The sequence below is a fragment of the Physcomitrium patens genome, chromosome 17 (assembly GCF_059467195.1).
Source record: "Physcomitrium patens ecotype Gransden chromosome 17, ASM5946719v1, whole genome shotgun sequence".
NCBI lineage: Eukaryota > Viridiplantae > Streptophyta > Bryopsida > Funariales > Funariaceae > Physcomitrium > Physcomitrium patens.
The window spans coordinates 10043054-10066098 of NC_143426.1; the positions used below are offsets into that span (position 1 = coordinate 10043054).

At 33.7% G+C, this 23045-nt stretch overlaps 2 protein-coding genes across 3 annotated transcripts; both read right to left on the minus strand.

Annotated features, from left to right (window-relative positions):
* Positions 1-250: 250 nt before the first annotated feature.
* LOC112294829 (uncharacterized) lies at positions 251-3749 on the minus strand. 2 transcript variants are annotated; one of them, XM_024545716.3, is made up of 4 exons: positions 3635-3749; positions 2594-2760; positions 1844-2065; positions 251-1701 (listed from the first exon to the last, which is right to left on the minus strand). In XM_024545716.3, the coding sequence occupies exons 2-4, from the start codon at positions 2636-2638 to the stop codon at positions 937-939; spliced, it is 1032 nt and encodes a 343-aa protein (XP_024401484.1). In that variant the 5' UTR covers positions 2639-2760; positions 3635-3749; the 3' UTR covers positions 251-936. The 2 variants fall into 2 exon arrangements, with proteins under 2 accessions (XP_024401484.1, XP_024401485.1); XM_024545717.3 differs by having other exon boundaries at positions 3450-3668.
* A 14855-nt stretch (positions 3750-18604) lies between these two features.
* LOC112294480 (syntaxin-124) lies at positions 18605-20792 on the minus strand. The gene is made up of 2 exons (XM_024544947.3): positions 19994-20792; positions 18605-19388 (listed from the first exon to the last, which is right to left on the minus strand). Exons 1-2 carry the CDS (start codon positions 20500-20502, stop codon positions 18938-18940), a joined length of 960 nt encoding a protein of 319 aa, XP_024400715.1. The 5' UTR covers positions 20503-20792; the 3' UTR covers positions 18605-18937.
* Between the last annotated feature and the right edge of the window lie 2253 nt (positions 20793-23045).

A 23045-nucleotide genomic window follows, 5' to 3' on the forward strand; every position in this document is an offset into this window, starting at 1 on the left:
ATCAGATCAGACTTTATGATTTAATCATTGTATTCCTATTTTTAGTTTTATATTTGAACCAACTCTTACTCCCACATATGAATCCAATGTTCATTCCTAAACAGACACTTTCAATACATACATTTCTATGTACACCTGATTTTTAAATATATATTTTTCCTTCTTTTTGACACATAGTAGGTTTTTAAGACAAAGGGGTTTTATTTCATCATCAACATACATACTTGCATCAAGCTTGACTGCTAAAATCATAGTGAAGTAAGGTTGTGAACAGAAAATGGTGGTACAACATTGCAGTGCTCAGAACACCCATCAAGCTAAGTTTACAACTTTTAGGCTTCCCCAAAAAGCTCTCTAATCAATACTTCAGTACCAAATATAGAACATGCAAACAACTGTGAGACTATATAAGTAACGTAGGAAGTACCTGATCATTATTTACAAGAGCTGGTGCAACACTTATTTGTATGGCTTAACCTATCCATCTATGAAGTCTAGCTGTAAATGGCACGTCGTTGCCAACCCTATCAATTTAAAGACCTCAGTTCAGCACTGAGAGCTATGACGGTGATTTTTCAATCTGCAAATGCTGTGGAAACACCTGATAGTAAGGATCGCAGAAAAGTGAAAGAGTTCTTACAGCAGGTCACACTAATGTTGGGAAATGTGCTGATGTAGTTCTTCCAAAGCATGATGCCCCGTTGACTTGATCTTGTTTAGAAAAAATCCCGTCATCTTCACCTTTAGAAAGTAGATGTTGAAATGTTGAAAAGTGCTTTGACATTTGTATGGTTGTTGCTAATGTACACTGAAAACTACCTCTAGGTTTCTTTCATTGAAAGCGAGGTTTCCGATATTCTATCACTGTGTAATGCGTAATCAGTAGAGAATGATACCACGGATGTGTCACTTCATGTCTACGTCAACAACTCTTGCTCACAACCACCACCATTTTTTACTGTCCTCGGACTCCACCAAAACCTTTCTTGGGGGACTAATACTTCCCAAGCTCCAACCCGCGTCAAACAACACGGTTAGCTCGTCATCGGAATCCTCGCCAGGGGAGCTCGCAGGAATTACAGGAGCAACATTTAATTTCCCCTTGCCATCGCTTCCACCAGACGAGGGCTTCCCTTCATCAACTTCTTCAAATAAATCTGCTTTTCTAACCACCTCAGGATGGGTACTCCTTTCAGAGGTCTCGGGAGTCGAAGAAGTGGAGATGCCGATTTCAGAACTGCTATTGTGCGTATCCATGTTAGAACTAACCTCAGCTCTACTATCCACCACATACAGATGCTTCACTTCTGGATCAGTTTTCAAATCCTTCTCATCATCCAGTAGGTGGACCTCGTGAAAAACAAGATGCACATCTTGAAATTCGCTATGCTTACTGAGCCAGCTGGAAATGGCTGATGCAATAGAGGTACCGACCGTATAAATAACTGGTACAAATACGTTCAGAAGAGGCACCCTGTTTACATACTTAAGCGAGTCTGCCGTTTTAGATTTCACTGTCACTTCATACTTCATCCAAGTATCCGCGGCAGCACCGATCACACCACGCTCAGAAACCTGCTCATATGCAGATGAAGCAACAGTTCCAGCCTGACCGATCAAACTATGAACACCCTTGACTTTCCTGATTAAGCCTGATAAAAATGGAATTTTCTTCGTAGTAATCTGCCCCAGCTCATACAGCTGAAACATAGAAAAAGTAAGGACAGGGTTAGAATTCAAACGTAATGATAAACTTCCCCTCGTTAACTGGATAAGGAAGTCAACAAAAGTACCACATTAGGCTATGACCATGCACAACAGAGTGATTAGGAATGTCAAATACCTTCTCGTCGGCAAGAGACAGAAAATACAGGCTTTCAGTTCCCACTCTGGTAGCTAGAGGCTGAATGCACGGGCTAACAATGTCCTCAACCGCACCTATCGCAGGTCCAACAAGACCTGGCAGGCGCCGGCTCTTACGGAGTATATAAAACGTCAGTGACACAGCAATGGACCCAATACCCTGCAAGAGCATTGGTCGCTCTGTTGCTGTTTCGCCAGAAACCTGCACACACCGTTTAAAGTCAAAATCAGATCACATGTCTGATTTGTTCTAACCCTTGCTTGACACTAACATACGAAAACAAATATCTCAAGTAGACGCCTGTTTCCATCCTTGAGTACTGAGATATGAAAAGCGTGGCTCAAGTTGGTCGTACCATAGCTACCTAACCTGCGTTCAAATTCCTACAACATCTTCACGTATTCAAAAACTACCACGTGTGAAACTATTCCTATACAGAATCATACAAGAGCGTGCGCGCGCGCGTGTGAGAGAGAGAAAGAAAGAAAGAGGGAGGACGCGCGATTAGGAGTCTAGAATTAATACCTGGTTTACAATATCTACTTTATCGAAGCATGCATATTAAGTAACCGATGACAAATCTTCAAATCTCTCAACTTGCCCAAGCTAGATATATAGCATAACCTTGATTAATGTAAACCAAGCGGTTAAAGCAAAAGCTTAATATCCAGCTATGACAGAACGTGCTCAGAAAAAGCAATACTAATCCAGCGAAGATTAAGTGCTTACATCTTCATTCGACGAACTACACGAACATGAACAGTTGGAAGACATGTTGCTTCAAACAAAGAACATCTCGCTCGATCAAGTGACAGAAACACTGCTGGCTCATCCAAAATGTCTCGTGTCCGCGTCACATTATGGAAATTGTATTCACATGCAGCCAATGTGATCACCTGCACTGACACAATTTGCAATGAATATTATATCCTGGTTCTCTGCTTAACATACTTACGACTGCACAACACATGATTACACAGGTAGTGTAAAATACAAAATGGCGAACTAAGTGTTGACGGTGAACCGGTAAAGTGCTGTAATTGTTTGCCACGACAAAAACCATCATACCCCTCCTCAACTCTACTCACGCATATACAGCTCTGAGTTCTTCAAATAAACTGCCACATGACAGAGGATTGAAGATGCTCCAAGCACAAGTTTGACCAAATCAAATAAAAATAAATAAATAAATAAATACTTCAAAATATATTACACCATTATCCCCGTTCGAAAGACCTACCTGAAGGAAGAAAAAAGAAAAAAAAAGACAAAAAGAAGATAAACACTTGTGCTACACATTTAACTACAACACTGGTGCCAAGTATAAACCAAAAACCCGCACGTTCTGGCGACAAAACCAACGCTTGCTCTAACGCAAACTACAACTTGTGTGCACGAAGTCCAAACAAAAAAACATGCCAACAAGTATCCCCTAAAATGTGCACCATACTAATTTTCCCGCCACATGACCACTCCGAAAACACCACCGATGAGACCTCAATCGCCTCTATCACAATTGCAAGGCAATCCTACTCACGCATCCTGCAAAAAAAACCCATTCAAGACGACTACCGCAAAATCTCACTTCTGTAGGATCCTTTACAAGCTTCCCGGCACTTCGCCTCCTTCACAGACAGCCAGCCAACCCTCGAGGACACGTCTGGCGCCTTAACACTACTACAACCGCGTCCTCCGCTCAAAACCAACGCATATTATTATTTTTTGGTTTGAAATAAGAACACACAGAAACAAGCGGTGAGGAACAAGTACCGCACAGCGACGGAGGCACCGAGAGAGATCTGCAAGACGGTGTGCGCTGCGAGGCGGGGCGGGGCTTAGATTCCACAGAGGGGATGGTGGGAGGGAGCGTGGAGGAGAAGCCCAAAGCTGGCACACAGACGCACACCATCTTTTACCTCCCACGACATCTTTCTCACTCGGTCGGAAAGATAAAAGATTAATTTCACTTGACGCGACAAAGCGATGTGGCGGCAGAAACGAGAAAAGGTGTCAATCTATCTCTCCTCTGCAATTCATTGCGCAGCTTCAAAAGCCGAAGCTTGTGTTGACACAATAAAAGAATATTGACTTGTTGTTACTCATCGCAGCACTGGCGCAATTGAAAACTACTCACCGAAGAGCTGGGATGAGGATGTTCTTATATTAAACCACGGTTGTTCCATTTGAACACCATTTTGAATGGATGGCAGCTGCACCCTTCGATCACTGTGCACGGGATGGTTTTTCTCTTTGATGGTAGCACTATCGGTAAAACTGGAGCATTTCTTCCTCTGAAGATCGTCACGAAGCTTGACAGAAATTGGGAGATAAAGGGCACTGCTCACTCCGGCTCAAAAGCTGTATGAAGGCGAAATCTGGTGGTTATTTGCTCTATAGTGTATTTGTTGGTTCCGATGTCCACTGAAGGCAATCGCCAGGCTGGGGGGAGGGGAGGACCTAAAAGCAGTGGCACCAACCCCAATCTGAATTCGAAACCCAGGATTCGGAATTTATTACACAATTCAAGTCCCGTGTACTATGTTGGGACTGCTGAAAGGGGGACAACCGAGGAAATGATCGTGGGACCAGGGCTCAGCTAACAGAAAAAAAAAAAAAAAAAAAAAAAAAGGAGGGCGAGGCAGCGGGGAAAAAGAAGGACCACCGTCTTTCCGTGGATAAAGAAGGGAGGAGTGCCTGGGCGGGAGACCCATGCGCCTGCTCCAAGTTGTCCTTCACGTGCATCTCCGAATTGCCTGCCACGTAATATTTGCATCCAGGGGGGTATGTGCCACCTGGATGGTGCGCATTTCCTCCCCTTCAGGAACGTTCTGCCTCAACCTCAGCCTGGCTGATGTGTCGCTTCTGTTCAAAAACTGCATGGAAGTTCTAATCCCACTTCCTCTACTCTACGAATACCGTACGTAATGTGTACCATATCATGTACATACGATGGCCATCCCTGTGTCTTATATTTAGGGTGGTTAAAGATTCTTGATATCTGCATTGGCTTTAGTTTTTTCAAGTCTGAAATTAGATTTGATTGTAGCAGATTTTTAACTGTGTTGTTGTTTCAAAAATTTAGATAGATAGATAGATAGATTATTACTAATATCACCATAATTTACCATCCATCACATGGCACTATAGATTTTGTTACTGCTACTACAACCTACCATTTATTACATACCATCCATAATTTTGCCATATATATATATATATATATATATATATATATATATTACAATATTTTAAAATTAAAAATTAAAAAACTTATTATTATTAAAATTTTGATTATTTTTAATTGATATTAAATAAATATGTTAATTAGGTGGTAGATGGTGGTAGCAATAGCAAAAATTCTAGTGGCACGTGGTAGATGCTAAATTGGGGTAGTAGTAGCAATATCCAATATGTATTCATATATATATATATATATATATATATATATGAGGTTCTATTTTTTAAAAATATATAAGATGTTAAATTTTACTTTAATATCATTTATATTTTATAAATAACTTTATAATAAAAAATATACAATAAAAATGATAGCCACAATTCTTAAAACCTTCAAAAAACCACATTATTTGGAACTAAAATGATCAAAATAAATATTTACAAAATAAAGTACATTTGAAAGAAACAAGACCTTCAAAGATGATGGATGATTTAAAATTTTATATTATTTTGTAATACATATTTTTAAATTAATTAAATAATCTAACAATATTTTAAAGACTATCTTGTAAATACATATTATATTAAAGTGAATAGAAGAAAATATATACATATAGAAACATATTAGATAGATATTATTTATTGAAAAGACCAATAGTTATAATATCATAATATATATTTTAAAAATAAAAATAAATTTTTAATTTTTCTAAAAAAATTTATACAAATTGTAAGTTGGAAATAAATTTATATATTTATAATATTAATTTTTTTAAGAATACAAAAAAGGTATACCACAAGTGCACAATAAAATAAAGAGTTTGAGGCTTTATAATGCATGAATTCTATGACTTGAAATAACTCAAAGAGATACTATAATTTGTATTTAAAAAATTATTTTAATATGTTATAAAATAATTTAAATAATTTTATAATTATTATATTTTATATAAAATAATTATACTAATAATTTTTAAAATGCTTAAATCATAATAAAATAAAATATAGACCTTGAAGCTAAAGGGTAGTAAAATCAATGTATTAATCTTATATTACTTTATACTATCTTTAAAAATAGATATTTTTTTTAAAGAGTATTATTTTTATGATAATTTTTATCACCAAATAAAATAAATAAATATAAAAATATATTTTTAAAAAATAATATAAAAACCTAATAGTCATACTAAAACCACTGAGGTATTAAAAAAATATTGAGTGAACATTGCAAGACACACATATATGTTTACATGATTTGGACACTCCTAGTGATACAAAGCCCATAATTGCACTCACTTACTCAAGACCATGCACGCCACAAAGTCCACCAATAAAGAAAGTTAAAAATGAAAAAATATTGCATAGAAGAAGGTATTCATTTTCTCTCTCAAAAATGTGAGTTTTATCAATTGTAGAGAGAGAGCCAAGTAGAAATGGAAATTTAGAGTCCAAGGTAGATGACCCATTTCCAATAACCTAAGAATTTTAGTATACATTCAATAGGTGAAAAAATAGAAAAGTGCCTCTATATAGGAAGATAAAAATAAAAAAAGCTTTCAAGTGTTTTCACACAATTTGGTCTAAAAATATAATTTATATAAATATTTTAGCTGAAAATTCTCTTCTATCTATTTTGGACATATACACCTATTTAATTTCAATTAATAGTGGATTACAAAACCAAACATTCAACTATTATAAAACCATGATGTGTGGTCCATACTAATTCTATCAATCTTCATATAATTCCATGCTATCTATAGATCTAAATGTATAAATGAGGCCATGAAAATTCAAATGTTTGTTTGTAATTAATCTACCATGTTCAAGTTGGATTTTTGCCACTATTTATACTTTTTTTTGCTCATCATAAATATTTTTTTACATGTTCCATCTTCCAATTTTAATCCACAATGTTACTAAACTTCATATATATATATATACTTTCAAGGTAAGTTTCTTACGACACCTCCATAGTGCCAAGTATGATGGACATCTTTACAATGCCTATTATAGCTGTTAATTGTTGCTCTGCACCAATTGGAGTTGGAGATTGGCCTATAGCATCAATTAGAGCTTGTAATTGTTTGGCCCTACTAATCCCAAATAACAATGTCGTATTATGTGAAGTTTACTTGAGAATGCACTAGACACTTGGCTGTGGAAGAAAAAATGGAACTTGCAATAAGATGACCTTAATAACTTTAACAAAATCATAAATAAACTCCAATTAAATTGTAGCAATGTTAATCAATCTTTAATTAAAATCAAAATAATTTTCAAGAATTAATAAAAGAAATATATAGAAATAATAAATTAACCTTAATAAAATATATATAATATAAAAATATCAAAAAAATATCAAAAATAAATATCTTAACTAAATCCTAATCAAATCCTAATATAATTCTTAATAAATCCTAATAAAATCCTAAACCAATCTTAATCAAATCTTAAATCAAAGTATAAATTAAATTTTAATTAAAATCCTAATAAAAATCCTAATAAATCTTAATCAAATCCTAAATCAAATCCTCATAAAATCCTAAATCTTAGACCAATATTAATGATATCATAGTAAAATTCCAATAAAATCCTAATAAAAGCTTAAGTAAATCCTAATCAAATCTTAATTAAATTCTAATCAAATATTAATAAAATCTTAGTCAAATCTTAATTAAACCTTGAAAAAATCCTAAATCCTAACCAAATCTTATACAAATCTTAAATCCTAAATAAATCCTAACAAAATCTTCAATCCTAAACTAACCCTAATCAATCTTTAATCAATATTTAAATCTTAAACAACTTTTAAGAATCCTACAATACATTAAAAATAAAATAATTAATAATTGAATCTTTGATTTTGACTCAAAATCTGCACATTTTCCAACAACTAAACAAGCTACTAGTAAAAAAAATAATTAAAGAAGATTGAACATACCAATTGCAAGAAAAGATTCCAAAACCTCTCAGTTATTGGCCACCCTCCTTCTCCAACTTGAATGTTGATCTTTTAATAAAGATTTTTTCTTGCTAAACTATTCAATTGCCCAATAATTTGAATTATGTGTAGATATTTAAGTCTAAATTTCTCTCACCAAATTTTTTTTCAATTAAACTAGAAAATATTGCCAAATTATAAAATTTTGCATTGATTCTAAATTCCAATTATCTAAGACCAAAACCTACAAAGTCCCTCATATGCTTCAATCTAATTATTTAATTGACATCAAATTTTTCACACACATTTACAACAAGCACAACAAAAAATTGCTCAATTTTTACTTGTAAATATGCTACAAAACTCACAACATCCTAAAATTTGGAAACTTATTTTTATTTTTCAAAATCTAAATCCAACAATTATATTATTAATTTTTAAAATTCTTCAAAATCTCAATATTAATTCAAATGACATGTAACCAAGACTTAAAAATTTATGCATTTACAAAATAATTTCGGCATTGAGCTCATCGTACCAACTTAGACCAACAATTTGAGTTGATTCTCATATGGGCATGGATTTTTCCTACAATATTAATCTTGGAGGTGACTCTGTCTTCTATAATACCTATTACGACCTCTACTTTAGTAAAAGACTTTCTTAAAATATTAAAAATAGTATTTAAAAAATCACATGTATTATTAATGTTGTCTAGATATGATCTCATATTTTGTAGAAGAATAAAGGCATTGAATTGTTTCAATGGTCTCCTTAACCCTCTCGCCAATCACAATGCACAAGACTTGGCTTGGAGGGCAAAGCAAGTTTGGAACAAGGACTCTTGTTACTCTTGTAAAACTTGAAATTGTGCCTTTTTTGCACATATAGTGGCTTTGGGTGTAGTTAAGGGCAAAGATTTCTACTTAAATATCTTACAAGCATATTCTTCTACCAAAGCATTGTCGTGTTATAACATGACTATATGGTGAAAGATAATAATATGGATCTTATTATAGAAGAGCCAAGTTAAAAGATAAAGTAGAAAAATATGGATAAAAGATATGAAGGTAGTAAAACTTTTAGTAGTAATGTTGCTCTTTTAGAAAAATAGCTTCTATTTACTTTGTAGGACCAAAAATAAGGCAAAATAAGGTAGATTAGAAAAATAAATAATATAAACATCTTTAAGAGGAAGTTGAGAGTAAATTCTAGCAAAAGTTATTTAGAAAAATTAGATATTGATATCCAAGGAGGGCCGGTTATCAACCTAGGTCAAAATCAGACCTTGAGGTACAAAACCGAGCACCTACAGCAACTTGAGGGTTCTTTTGAAGATTGGAGAGTGGAGTTTGAGAACAAACTAGATAGGGTTTCTATGAGTGTTGGTTTTGGGAAATTTAGATTTTTAATAACTTTGTAAGAGCTTTATAAAGTCAAGTTTGTTTTCAGATGACTTCGATTTTATGATATAAAATAGGATTGACATTTCTAGTGATTTCAAGAGTTTTGTAATAGATCTATAAGTGAAATTTTGTGGATTAATGGTCATAGTTGTGCTTAGTATGTATTATAAATCTTAGCTCGATCTAACGGTTGAATTAAAGATTATTGAGGTTCAAGTGGGTCAAGATCTCAGAAAGTAGAATTTTAAATCTAGTAAGGATTTTTAAGATTTCTTACAATCTACTAGTTGGATTGGAGTTAAATTTATATGTGAGGATATTAGCCTTGTTTTTCTATGTGTATAAAATTTTTAAGATCAATCGAATAGTGAAAAGGAGAGATATTGGCTCTGGAAGATTGGCATCAAGGTCAGAGAAGGAGGTTGGCCAATATCCAAGCACGTTTTTGAGGCTATCGTCTATTTGTTAATTCTGATTCTTTTTAAATTTTTTTGTGCTTCTTGTCAACTTAATTTTTAAAAATCATGCAAATTTTGGATTAAGATCAACGGTTCATTCATTAGTAATTGAGGTTTAAATCTGTTGTAGGAATTACTAGGGTTTGATTTAGAGTTTAGAATTTGGTTTAGGATTTGGTTAGGATTCGATTTAGGATTTATGGTTTAATTAGGGTTTGAAGTTTAGGATTTAGAATTTTATTAGAATTTATTTAGGATTTGAGATTTAGTTAGTTTTTGGCCTAAAGTTTGAATGAAGTCCAATAGGATTTTAACTAAGATTAAATTAAGATTGAATTGAGATATATTTGAGATATATTTGTAATCATTCTAATATTTATTTAAGATTTTTTATTGTTTCTTTATAATTCCTTTGAGGTTTCTTTGAATTTGATTAAAGCTTGTTTAAAATTTTTATGGTCTAATTAGAGTTTAATTAGTATTATATTAGAGTTAGGATTGTTGTTGCAATTTCTATTCTACCTTCTACACCCACGGCTCCACATTTTCAAGCAACACTTCATGTATTACGACAACATCTTACTCAAGTACCTTGCATGTATGCTCTTATGTGACAACCTTTCACTATATAGACTTGCAAGCTCATTCTTTTGCCATTGCAACTTGGTGAGTTTTTTTTAAAAATCTTTTTATCTTATAAACTTATTAATCTTATGCATTTTAATTCTTCTCGTTAAATTTGTACTTTTTTTTTTTTTTCTTTCTTATTCAAGATTTTGATCTTATATTTACTACATAATACTTATATATGCCTCTAAGGTTAGCATTAATGATTTAGAAAAGTCCACTATAGGATTCACATTCCATCTTCTTGGGTTGGATATATTTATGATGGTAGAAAATGTTAAAAAGTAAATTATGGATTTGAGATTAGAGTATGCAAGGTCTAATCTACAAACTTCTTTTGCCAATTCCAAATTTGATACATTGGCATCAATAAAAAATGTTTAGTAGTGAAATTCAAAGCTAGCTCTAAATCCTCTCCAATGTCGTAAATCAACAAGGAATGTAAAACTTCACCAACTGACTTTATATCATTAGCTTCATTCTGTATAAAAATTCCACTTGCATTGTTTTTACCTTGTCCAACTTCTTCTATAGATTGCGCATAAGTTTGACTTGGCCCATGTGATTATTTATTATTATTTTGTCAAGTAAAAAGATATTAATAGAATTAAAATCTATGATAATATTATTTATTGTCGAAGCACGTTTTAAGCTTGGAAATACCTAATTTACAAGAGTTTGTTTTTAGGCAAGTTGATTTAGATTTTTGAAAATCCAATAATCTTAATATTCTTTGAAATATGTCTTGAAGGATTCAAATACACATATATTTGGAGGTTGTATGGCATGCAATGTATGAGATGGTAGGATTAAAATATCCAATTTAGCATCATGTGCTAGTTTCACTATTTTAATAATAATATAACTTATATATTTTTCAAAAATTAGTAAATTCTTATATGTAGGAAAAATACCACAAAATTATTTCATGTTCTTAATAAAATAAAAAATCCACTCAAAAAATAAATAATTTGTCATGTAAGTCTTGGATTGCATTACCATAGTTGTATTTGGCTTACAATATTGTATGTAGTTTTATCAAAATTGTTTATCTCTAAAAATGTAAAAAGATAATATATTGACCTTCACTATATTAACACAAACCAACACTAATAGATTTTTTTTTTATTTAGAATAATGAAATGTACTCAATGAACACTTCTTCAAGCTATATTAAGTGCACTATCATTTTTTCATGCTTGCACATCAAATTCATCACAATTTGATATTCTTTTTGGAAGATAGTCATGCAATGCATGTAATCTACTTAAATTATCATAGAAGGTTTGTTCATTTTTTTTGTATAGTTCTTTTGCTCTAAAAGATGTAAGAGCTTGAATCACTCTCACTATGAGCTTTGAGTGGCATTTTTTAAACCACCTCAGCCATCCATCACTAGAAATTTCATTCTTAAATGGAATGCTTTGAATTCTAGTTATTTCAAAAACCTTCATTTTCAAAGTTGTAGGTGAGAGATCTAGGCTTCTATCACACATAGATAAAATATACTTTATAACTTTGCTTTCTTTCTCATTAGTTAGAATTCTATTATTATTATTATTATTTTCTTCTATAAGTTCATGTTTCATGACACCACTCCATAAAAATTGTGTATGGAATGTCATGGTTTATGGTTGTTTTTTTGATGCTTCTATATTATTCATATGCTACTAATGCCCCTCTCATTTGCTCATCATTCTATAAAGAATTTTTTCTTATATTTAAAGTGCCACTTACCAATTATCTTAATGATTGTGATTGCAAATATTAGTTGTTGACATCTTGCAAAGTTGTTCAAATGCCTATGATATCTTCTATGTTAAGATTGTTATACAACAATATTCCACTCTCCATCCTTATTCTTGTCTTATCCACATCTCTACTTGAACTAGCCTTCTTTTTGCCTTGATAGCTTCTTCCTTGTCTTCTTCTAAGCACATTGCCTCAACCTCTTTCACCAAGATAATATTAAAAGTACCATTAGTTTATGTTTATTTTAATATTAATAATAAATGTGATAAAAAATTAAAAAATAAATTTAAATAATATTTTTTATAATTATATATAAACATAAAAAACATTCAAATCAATATTAAAATTTGGTAATCCAAAGAATTTGCTCAAAGCTTTTTAGTTTTTATTTTAATTCCACTTTAAGCTTAATGCACCAAAAAGCACCAATCCAACTTTGATTCATATTTTGTAAAATTGTAGCTTACATCCACATGTATAGTATTCAAATTGATATGTGTAATTTTTTAAAAGAAAAATAATAAATTAAAAAATGAAAGTTGTCGGCACTTTATATATGAATCAACACTTCATAGACAATGAATATATTTTTTAGTTGAATTGTTCAAAATGCTTTATATTTGGAAAAAAATTTAAGTTTATATGTTTTGAATAGAAGGACTTAAATATGTTTACATTCAAATTATTGATAACTTTTTATCATAAAAAAAGTGTACATTATTATATATTATTGTTTTGGATTGAATACATAAATTATCTTTATAAGGTATTTAGGTCCCAACTATTGAGTTTTTTACACATAACAAATTTCATATTTTTTGATGATCATATTCACCTAAATTATTACCAATTAAATAATATGTATAGCAATGAATTCAAAGTAAAAATTCATAATTATTAATTATTTCTCTCCATCCTCTTTCCTTTGCATCCTCTTCTTCTCAAAGTACTAAAATATACTCAAGCAAGACGAAGACATTCAATTTCTTCAAAGTAGAGAAATTGTAGTTGGATAAATATTTGATTATTGTTAGATTGTAATCACAAAAATCTTTGAAATGCCTTCAAAATACCAAGAGAGCTTAGTAATCAGTCTGATGGTACCAAACTAGTATGGCATATATCTTTCTCCTAACGTTTGATTGAAATCCTTCAAAATATTTTTACAACCTTGCCCCTCCATTACCTCATTTGATTGATTTTTTCCACCTCTCGTTCCCTATCTTTGTACCACTTGAAGAACATTCTAAACTTTGACTTCCAAACCTTTGACAAAAAAGAGATCAATAGTCTACTTCTTAAGGAATAGTTTAGTAGAATAGAAATGGCTCACTTACACCTTATATTAACAAAAACTAATATTTGGAGTGACTCTCATTGAATCAAGGCCCCTTAATCTGCTTTGGTTGATTGGAGGATTTCAAGAGCAAATTTTGGTAGGTAAATATAATGAATCGTAGATTAATCAAACAAAGAAACTTCAAAAATAACTTCTAAATATTTTCCAACAAACAACTCGTCTATAGTTTTTTCATTTACAATGACAATTTAAGTTTGGATGAATAAAATCATGATGGTAGCCACAAAAAAATAGACCCCAACACCACACAACTTCATAGATCTAAGTTTTGTAAGGCTAAACCTCTCTTTTCTTTTAGATATCTTTTTTTGGTATTACCACATCATGCCATCTAGTCTAGAATATTGCCAACTCCCATTGGCTAAGATGATTTCACTTCATAAGACAACGAGGTTTCTATCTTCATTCCAATCCCAAGATAAATATATACCCTTCTTTGTAATAGATTTTAAAAAAAAACAAAAAAAACAAACAAACAAATAAACAAAACAAAACAAAAGCCAACAACAAATTCCAACCAGACTTTAGAAACATATATACAAAAATCAAAGCCAAAGAGAGCCAAAAGAAGAAACAGAGAGAGAGTTAGATCCCTTCAAAAGAGAATCATAGGTGTTGTAGCCTTTTGAAAATGTAATAATGAAAAAAAAAAACTGATGAGGTCGATACAGAGTTAAAATAACTATAACCACAAAGGAATGAAGACAATATAACATTGAAATTGAGTGAGAGTTCAAAAAATTCCAAACATTTGAAAAAGAACCATCCACTTCCTCTTGACTCACACAATTCAATGTAGATAGTGTTACTCAAAAAATTCCAAACAGTTCATAAACACCACCCACTCTCTTGATGCAATGCAAATAGTATAGTAAGTTGCTGCCTCTCCGCACCTTCCAATTTGCCACACCAGAGCACTTCAAAATCTAGAATTCACCAACTTATTGCCGCACTTGCCTCACACTAGATACGATGGTTGTAAACTCCAATTGTGGAGAAGCAACACAAATCACCTCATCTAGTTCACAACCACTTTTGTATGGTTTTTTGCCATGTGGCCGATGTAGTTATGAAGAAGCTTGCACACCAACCACAGCATGAACCTAAACAAAGTAACCTCCAATCCTTAAACAACGGCCGTACTCACCCATATATCAATTAATGCAAAAACTACTTTTTGCTAGTGACCAGAAATCCATTGTGAGAAGAATTCAACCCATTTCCGCTAGGACCTGACGTATTGTTGACAACACAATGTTAGACTTGATGGACAATACGTAGTCGACCTAGACGAAATATGAACACCCTACGTATCGGTAATGGGGGGTGGCGGACAACGGGTCAGCTACCTTAAAATGATGCTGGAGAAGGCAATGATGCTACTGTCCCAGCGCCATAGAAATGTCACAAAACCACCTTAGTTTGGATCGTTGGTGCTTCTTCTGCCGGATCTGTGCCTCGATTTTCTCTTGCAGAAGCCTTGTCTTGCATCGCACTAGCACTTTTGTCCACTCTCCTAGTTTCATTCATACCGTGGTTTGTAGAAATCGCATGTGGGTCACCTTAACAAGTGTTCCTAACCTGCTGAGTCTTGCATATTGGTGTCTCTCTTGGCAGCGGTAGCGCCTGTTTCCATTGCCTCAGATCCGTCTCAACTTGACGTTGGTGCATTGGTGGGCAAGGATTTTGATATTCAGAGCGAGAAGAGAGATTGAATTTGGATCTAATGGTTTAATATTTAATATGCTTTAATTATTTGAAATACCATAATGCTTTATCATGTTTAATTTTAGTATATAAAGTAGTTATTGATGAATAACTACTTGTTTATATATGTAGATGTTAAGTGTAGAATTGGTAGTCAAATATATAAAATTCTAGAATTCATATAAATTATGTATTTTTTATTTTAATCTTAAAAAAGATTATTCATATATTTTGGTCAAAGATTTGATCATAGCTTTAAAAAAATAGTTTGATTACTTCAACTTATAAACTAAAATCCTTAATTTATTAAGAAACTTTAATATTAGCTCAAAATATTTTAATATTGATTTAGTGGTTTGTGTATTAATTTTTATGAAGTATTAGAACTTTGATGATTTGATAAATGGATAATAATACTTAAATCTTCCATGAAAAGATATACTTTAGATTTGTATTAAATTATTTGTCTTTTTTATTATTAGCAATATACATCTAATGATGTATTATAAATAATATAACTTCTTTCCATGACAACAAGTTATTGACTATAGTTTTATAACATATTTTTATTTTACTATTTGATTTTAGAATAATAATATATAAGATAAAGATTGATAAACTTATATTTTTATTTGATCAAATTTTAATTTAAAAAGCTAAACTAGATCATTTTATAATATTTTTTAGAAAAGTATTTATTATTATTTTTTAAATCTTTTATATCAATACTTCAAATTTTCTAATGTATTTGTTAAATTTCTAAAGTAGTCTTGAAGTTTAATAATTACTTTTATAATTTGCCAAAATATTCAATAGCGTTGGTTGTTTTTTTAGTAATTCCAAGACAAGAACATTTAACTTTTTTTCAAAATTTTTTAAATATTAATCTTATAATGGTTTTATTTAAAATTTAAATATCAGTTTATTGATTATTTTCAATAATTATGTCATTTTTTATATTTATAGGAAATATTATAAGTTAAGTTTTATATATATATATATATATATATATATATTAATTACCAAAATGCCTATAATTTTGTATATTCTATTAAATCTCTTTGTTATTTTCTAATTTAATTAATATCACTTATTGTTCTACAATGTTTCATTGCACTCCTATTATTTACACATATTTTTGGAAGAAATAGTGTGGATTTAATATATTAAAAAGTATTCATATATTTTGATAAACAATGTACATATACCATGTTGTATAAAGTTAAAGAGTGTTATGAAATCAAGACAACTATTTACAACCTACTAGTAGTGTAATACTAATGCTTATAATCTTAAAACAAAAAAATTATTGCATTAAGGATATAAATTGGATTAAAGATTGAAAGAATTTAATGTATGCAACAATATTCTTTTTGCCATTTTTTTTTTCATGATTTAGGATTCAGGATTTAAAACATAGAAATAATCAACTTGACATTTGATCAACTTTTTATATTTTTTAAGTTTTTAAAGACATTAGATTTTGATATATAATTTACTTTAGTTTCTACTTATTTGAAATAATAACAATCAAATCCAGAAATAAAAATATTTATGAGTAATCCATTTTTTATCACTATATCAAATTTTTTGTGGCAATATACAAATATTTTTTTGGTCATACTTCTAAATGAAATATTCTAAGCTTTTGGAAGACAAATTGTTGAACCTCAAGTTCTAATTGATGTTTTTTTGGTTGAATTTTTCATAGTAATCTTTTTATAATTCAAGCAATTACTTAAAAAAATTATCTTCTATTTATTAGATTTTTATAGAAGAGAATTTGGCTAAATTTGTCTAAAGTGCAATGATATTAATCCTTGGATTCCAATATTTCCTATTTTTTGTGCTATACAATATATTCTTGTTAGTTGCTTATTTACTCACAATATCATATGATCTAAGTTTCATTTTTATCTTTATTTAAAAAGATAAAAAAATAGCTTAAAAATTAAGATATAGATTAAGAAATAAAAAAATAATTATGACATTTCTTTGAATTTAAATGCCAAATTGTTTACAATGCAACTTATATATATGGCTTATATAGTAATATATTTCAATATTTTACACTATGATTTCCTATTTGTATCTTTTACTACTTATAATCTTTGTTGATATTATTCATATGTTGGATACTATTGAAATCTCCAAATGTATATGTTAGAAGTTTTAAAAATTGTTAAAAAGAAAAACACTATAAATAAATACAAAATGTTTGAACTTATTGGCAATGGCTAGTGAGTTCTTTATTTTTCTACGCTATTTAAATTTGTAAAAAAAAACATAAATTGCACTTCAAATGGTTACTATTGGCAACTCAAGGTCCTAAAACCTAACACTTAATTCACATTTTGAACTTTCTGCATCAAAATGTTGAGACCTTGTTTAGTAGTCAATTTTAAAAATATTTATGCTAATTTATTACATCATTGGATAGTATTGAATTCTTGTGTGGTATTACAGTGTTCTTTTGAATTATTTAGGAAATTTGAGTTGGAGTTCAAAGAGCAGGAACTTAGTGTGACTCTGCCATAATTTATGTTTTTGTATGCAACCGTTTTTTCACCTTAAGTGTTTACATTGATGTACTACTCTCTGGTGCTGAAATCTTTAAAATGAAGCGCTTAGCGCTCCGTAGAAATTACAAAATCTGCCACAAATTAAACTCAAGACATTCTTCTAAAACCGCCTCTCCAGGTGCAAAGCGCTATCATCACTGGTCTAAACTGGGGATTTGCCTGGGAAGTGGTGCACTCTTCCTGCCCCAACATGCTGGAAGTGCAGAAGGAAATTTGCATGTGTATGCTTATTGTAGTAGGTTATACAGATTTTTTAGGACACGTCATTTTAGTGTTGAGTTGTAATTTCGAACAAGAACGATAACTATTGTGATATCATTATTGTTGCTAATCTCCTTCTGAAATTAAGATACCGAGATGTCTAGTGCGGGGAGCAGACTTTGTTTCAGACGCATGCAAAAGTAACACGATAAAAATGGTGGAATATTTTCCTCTTTTCAACAGAATACATAAGTCGGAAGCTAAAATTGCTTGCTTGATAAAAAATAAAAAATAAAACTATTGTTAGCCAAAATTGCAGAACGCAACACCTAAACAGGGTTAGCTACTTGTTGATTTGTATGTACACAAATTTCGACAGCATAGATCTGTCAGCCTGAGAAACGAAGTTTAGAAACATGGGTACACAATGTTTGCATTACCACTCTCAATCCGTGAGAGGTACAGATTAAACACAACGGTACAACCTTATATGCAAACACAATAGTTTTACAAACCTGGTCAAACATTTTCGTCAAATGTAACTAGCATTCACGTTACGCAGATGCTACTTTACTTACTGGTTCCGGTATCAACACGCTTTCATTACATGCGTGTAGGTTAGTGAGTACAAGGCAATCAAAAAAGAGGCTAAGTGAACTATATATATGATCACAGCAATATCGTACAAACATAACTGGGTCCTTGAGCTCTTTCTTCTACTGCAATGAGGCCTCTAACTTCACTTTCCTCGTAATCTTTGAGCTCTATGATTCTTGAGAAAGCCTTCCAAGATCCTGGACAAGCATCGACAGAAATCTCCAGCTCTAAAATTCATTTTGATACGTCTGGTAAGATAAACTCATTTAGGTGGCGGTGCACTGCGGTCAAAGGCACCTACAGATTTCAAGATCGGAAGTAAAATGATCAGGATCAAAATAATGACCAACGCAATGCCGATGCACATCCACTTCCTGGTGTTTCTTTGGTGGTCTTTGGCTATTTTCAGTTGCTGCGTTCCTCGGTCTATAAATGATGACGCCTTGTTCACGTGTGATTCAATGTTATTCAATTGCTCTCCTTGGGCCTCAACCAATGTTGCCATGTCCATAAAAATTGAATGCAACTCAATTAGGTTCCTCTCTATGTCCTTTACGGCATCGTGCCGTTCTTGAATTTCTTTTATTGTCTCCAATACTTGACCGCGTCCTTGCTCCTGAATTGCCTTTTGAAGAAACGTCTCACTGTTCCCAGTTTCAATGATATGTTCTATAGTGTCATCATCCGCATGCTCACCAGTTACTGTGTAATATCTGCATTGTCCCAGAGAAATGCAAGTCTTGATTAGCATTCTTGAACAAAACCCAACAACCTTCTTGTGAGGCAGACATTATAGGCAGGAGATTAGCTAACTGGGCCATACATTTCATCGAGAAAACAGCTTCTCCAGTCTTGATTGTTAGTAGAATCAAGACTTAATGCATCAATTTAATCTAACAAAGTCTTGGTCTGTTTTGAACAAGATATTTTAGGCGGAATTGTGAGCAAACTCTACAAGCACAGTTTTTTCTGCCTAAGCAAAGGACTTGATTTCAATACTGAGTTCAACGGTAAGACTTAAGACCAATCCACGACCCCTACTTTAACAAATTCGAACAATGCATAGTATCACCAATACAACTCACAAGCTGCGCCACTTATTGTGGATATTGAGTCCACTTAGCTTCAATTAAATGAAAGGCATGTGATACTATGTTCATAACTTGTGAATAATCGATGGGTTGACGAAGGAAGGCTAAACAAGCACAAACAGCTAATTAGAATGCTCCCAACAACCCTAGGACTAAAACCATACGTTGAAGACAACATACAAGACACTCTTGTAGCAGGTAAAAGAAACAATGAAAGTAATGCTCACCTCCGTTCCACAGTCTCCTTATATTCTTCCATCATTTTCTGCCTAAGGGTTTGAAATTCCCCCATGAGATCCTTAAGCTTCTTTCTCAGCGTGCCCGTGATGGATGTTCGGGTCCTGTCCGTAGGTGTTCCCTCCTCGCACCCTCTCACTCTCCTGTTTGCGGCGTTAGCTCTGTCAAGGTCCTCGAGCTTCAGCTTGATAGATTTGGCAATCTTAGTCACTTGCGCGATGTCTGCGTCCATACGGGACCGCAAAGCTTTCATGGCCTGTGCCTTGTGCACTATCCTGCTTTCTTCGTTAGCAGCCTTCACTTTTTCCAGCAATTGCTTGATTTTGTCCATCTCGCTCTTAATCACTCCCACTTCTTCAAAGAACTGTGTCATGTCAACCTCGGACTCACCCCCGGACCCCGCCGTGTCCCCCATCTCAATGTCACCCCTGCGGGCGTCCTTCTTGAGATCAACATAGTTCTTGGCCTTCCCGAGCGGGTTGTTCAGAAAATTGTTCATCGTGACTGCCCCTCAAGAAGCCTCGATCGTACAATACCACACCTTCTCCTCACAGCGGCGATCTTCTCACCTTTTTCCCAAGAAGTCCCCGAAACTCCTAAAAGGGTTTCATGTGCTGCTCAAGCCAAACTTGGTCGGCAACCCAACTTCATACTATCCTCGAGTTCAAGACCTCTAGTGTAACCCCTCCTTCCGCCCCACACCCACCACAACCTATTCAAGCTCCCTCAAAACTCTCACCACTAGCTTCAATCTCATCCTTATCGTTTTAAACCTTGGCCCGATGGCCTGCAGACCGAAGCTCATAGAGATCGCAACAACACGCCCATGCCGCTAAAATCCTCACTCACCTCCCAAGAATACGAGTAAAATCATACACTCCCTCCGCACCAAGCTACGAAACAACCTCGAAGTGGAGAAGCTACCACCTAAGTCATCGAGCTAGCATGTGGTAGATGAAGGCCTTAAAATAGTGTCGCTGGTGCCCCGGGCAGGGGAACTATGGAAAGTAACCTACCTTCTGCTAGAGCAACCACGCAGAAAGACTTGAAACCTTCACGCTTCCCCGCGCACTAGCGGAGAAGAAAAAACGGTAGCGTAGTGGCCTACCCTGCGGGACCCCCACTTGCATGCCCCCAGTATTCAACGGATCCTGACCGACCGTATCTTTCAAGCAAAGTATAAATACACAATTCTGATGCCGAAACAACGCATCAATGCCGAAAAATGGCTTGCCGGAATGAAGTGAAGTGTCGGCATCTTCGCATCTACAGCGAATCCATCATACCAAAGATTTCGAGCCAAAGTCTAATTTAAGACGCCCGAGCAAATCATCGACATTGTTTCGCCGCTACCGATGGAAGCGTCGGAAGTAAAACCGAATTCCCTGATGCGTGTGCATTGACTTCCGGTGCCTGGTGAATTCTCTTTACAAATTACCGGTCATCTGCTCCCTTGGAGGATCATTTCCTATATGGTTCAATTCACGCTTGTGTTTAGAATGTGTTTCCAATCTCAGCGGGGCGTTGACTTCCATGAACTTTGACATATCCGCGGTGCATACAATGATGAAGTGCCGTTTCCCTTTCTCGAAAGAGCAAATCCTCATGCACAGATTTATTCAAATTCTCGGTGTTCATGACCTTTTTGTTGGAATGCTCGATCAACTCTTGTTATCTTAAGCACACGCAATTATCTGAAAGAATGGTAAGTGGTAGTGAATCGATGCTATGCTCATGATTCTTGACGCAGGACGTTTTCAACGGGGAAATGATTCACGTGCACTGATCCGGATGCAGCAAAGCATGGTGAGCAGTGACTTTGTCCAAAGGAAAATACCACGTGGTGGTTTGGAGGAAACCCTAAGGCCATGGAAGCAACACCATTGAAGAATCCGTCAGTTTATTTCGGGGAGATTGTAAGTATTTCTTAGAGCAGGTGATGCACTCAGTTGTGAACTCTGAAATCCACAACGCTTGGCTGTGGTGTGAGGCGGGAGCGTCTACTAGCAATAACTTTGTAGCCAACACACCGCATGAAGCTATCTATTTGTATCAACTACTAATTCGGAGGGCTGGTAAATAAATTGATTGAATCACCTCTATGAGAAACTCGAACTAGACTTGTAGTTTATCGGTATGGAGTATGAGTAAATGAGGAAAAGGTCGCGATATTCAAACAGAATGGGGATGACAGTACGACAGTACCGCTTCCGTCAGGTATTCTTTGTGACTTGAAGGCGTTTTCTCTCGGGTATATGCCAACAGAGCCGCTACGGAAGTGCCCTCTTGCAGGAATATCTATTGAAAGCAAAGTTGTGAATAAGTCTTACCCATTATTATATACAATAATGCGCCCAGAAGTTGGCTCGAAGCATTAAATACTTTTCAGTATTCACCAAATCTTTTTGTTCTTCGTTCAGTTTCTGCAAAAGAAATTGACATTCTTCTACCGGATCCTTGAGATTTTTCCGGAGCAATGGTTTACGAGGTATTTGATTGGAAAATTCCTCCTCGCAGCTTCGCTTATTTCCATTCTCGGCATTGGAAGAAGCTGCTGTAGTCAAAGTAATGTCTCGGCAAATCTCGTCAGTTTCTTGATGCACTTGTCTGTGGGCGCCCTCGGAGCTTTTATTGCCTGTGATAAGCTAACTGTCCTGCACTCCATGAGTCTTAAATGTATTCAAGCAGTTGCATGAGTAATTCTATCCCACTCTTTTTCTTGTCGTTACTTCAGCTAAGTACTTTTCCGGATCTACCTAAAATCCCGGTTCGCAGGCTCCGCGAAAATCCAACGCCATGAAGACAATCTCGTGTACTGAAAGCGCATCCCGTGATTGCATGGTGAAACTCATCGATGTCGTTGCCACAGCGATCTTTCTTCCACTGCAATAGTTTAAGGTCCAAAGTATGTGGATCGATCTACTAAACAGACACAATTGAAGCAAAACAGCGGAAGAAATCAAGGTCGCTTTCATTGACACGGATTCCAGCAACATAAATGCGTTATGTCACGAAATGATCAACAAGAGCAAGAATCCAGTG

Excerpts from the sequence above, each read along its gene's own strand:
- LOC112294480 (XM_024544947.3), bottom strand. The coding sequence starts at position 20,502 with ATGAACAATTTTCTGAACAACCCGCTCGGGAAGGCCAAGAACTATGTT. Across the intron at positions 19,389-19,993 it reads AAGGAGACTGTGGAACGGAG|ATATTACACAGTAACTGGTG; the intron begins GTGAGCATTACT and ends GGGACAATGCAG.
- LOC112294829 (XM_024545716.3), bottom strand. The coding sequence starts at position 2,638 with ATGTCTTCCAACTGTTCATGTTCGTGTAGTTCGTCGAATGAAGAT. Across the intron at positions 2,066-2,593 it reads GTAGTTCGTCGAATGAAGAT|GTTTCTGGCGAAACAGCAAC; the intron begins GTAAGCACTTAA and ends CGGTGTGTGCAG. Across the intron at positions 1,702-1,843 it reads TGTCTCTTGCCGACGAGAAG|CTGTATGAGCTGGGGCAGAT; the intron begins GTATTTGACATT and ends TCTATGTTTCAG.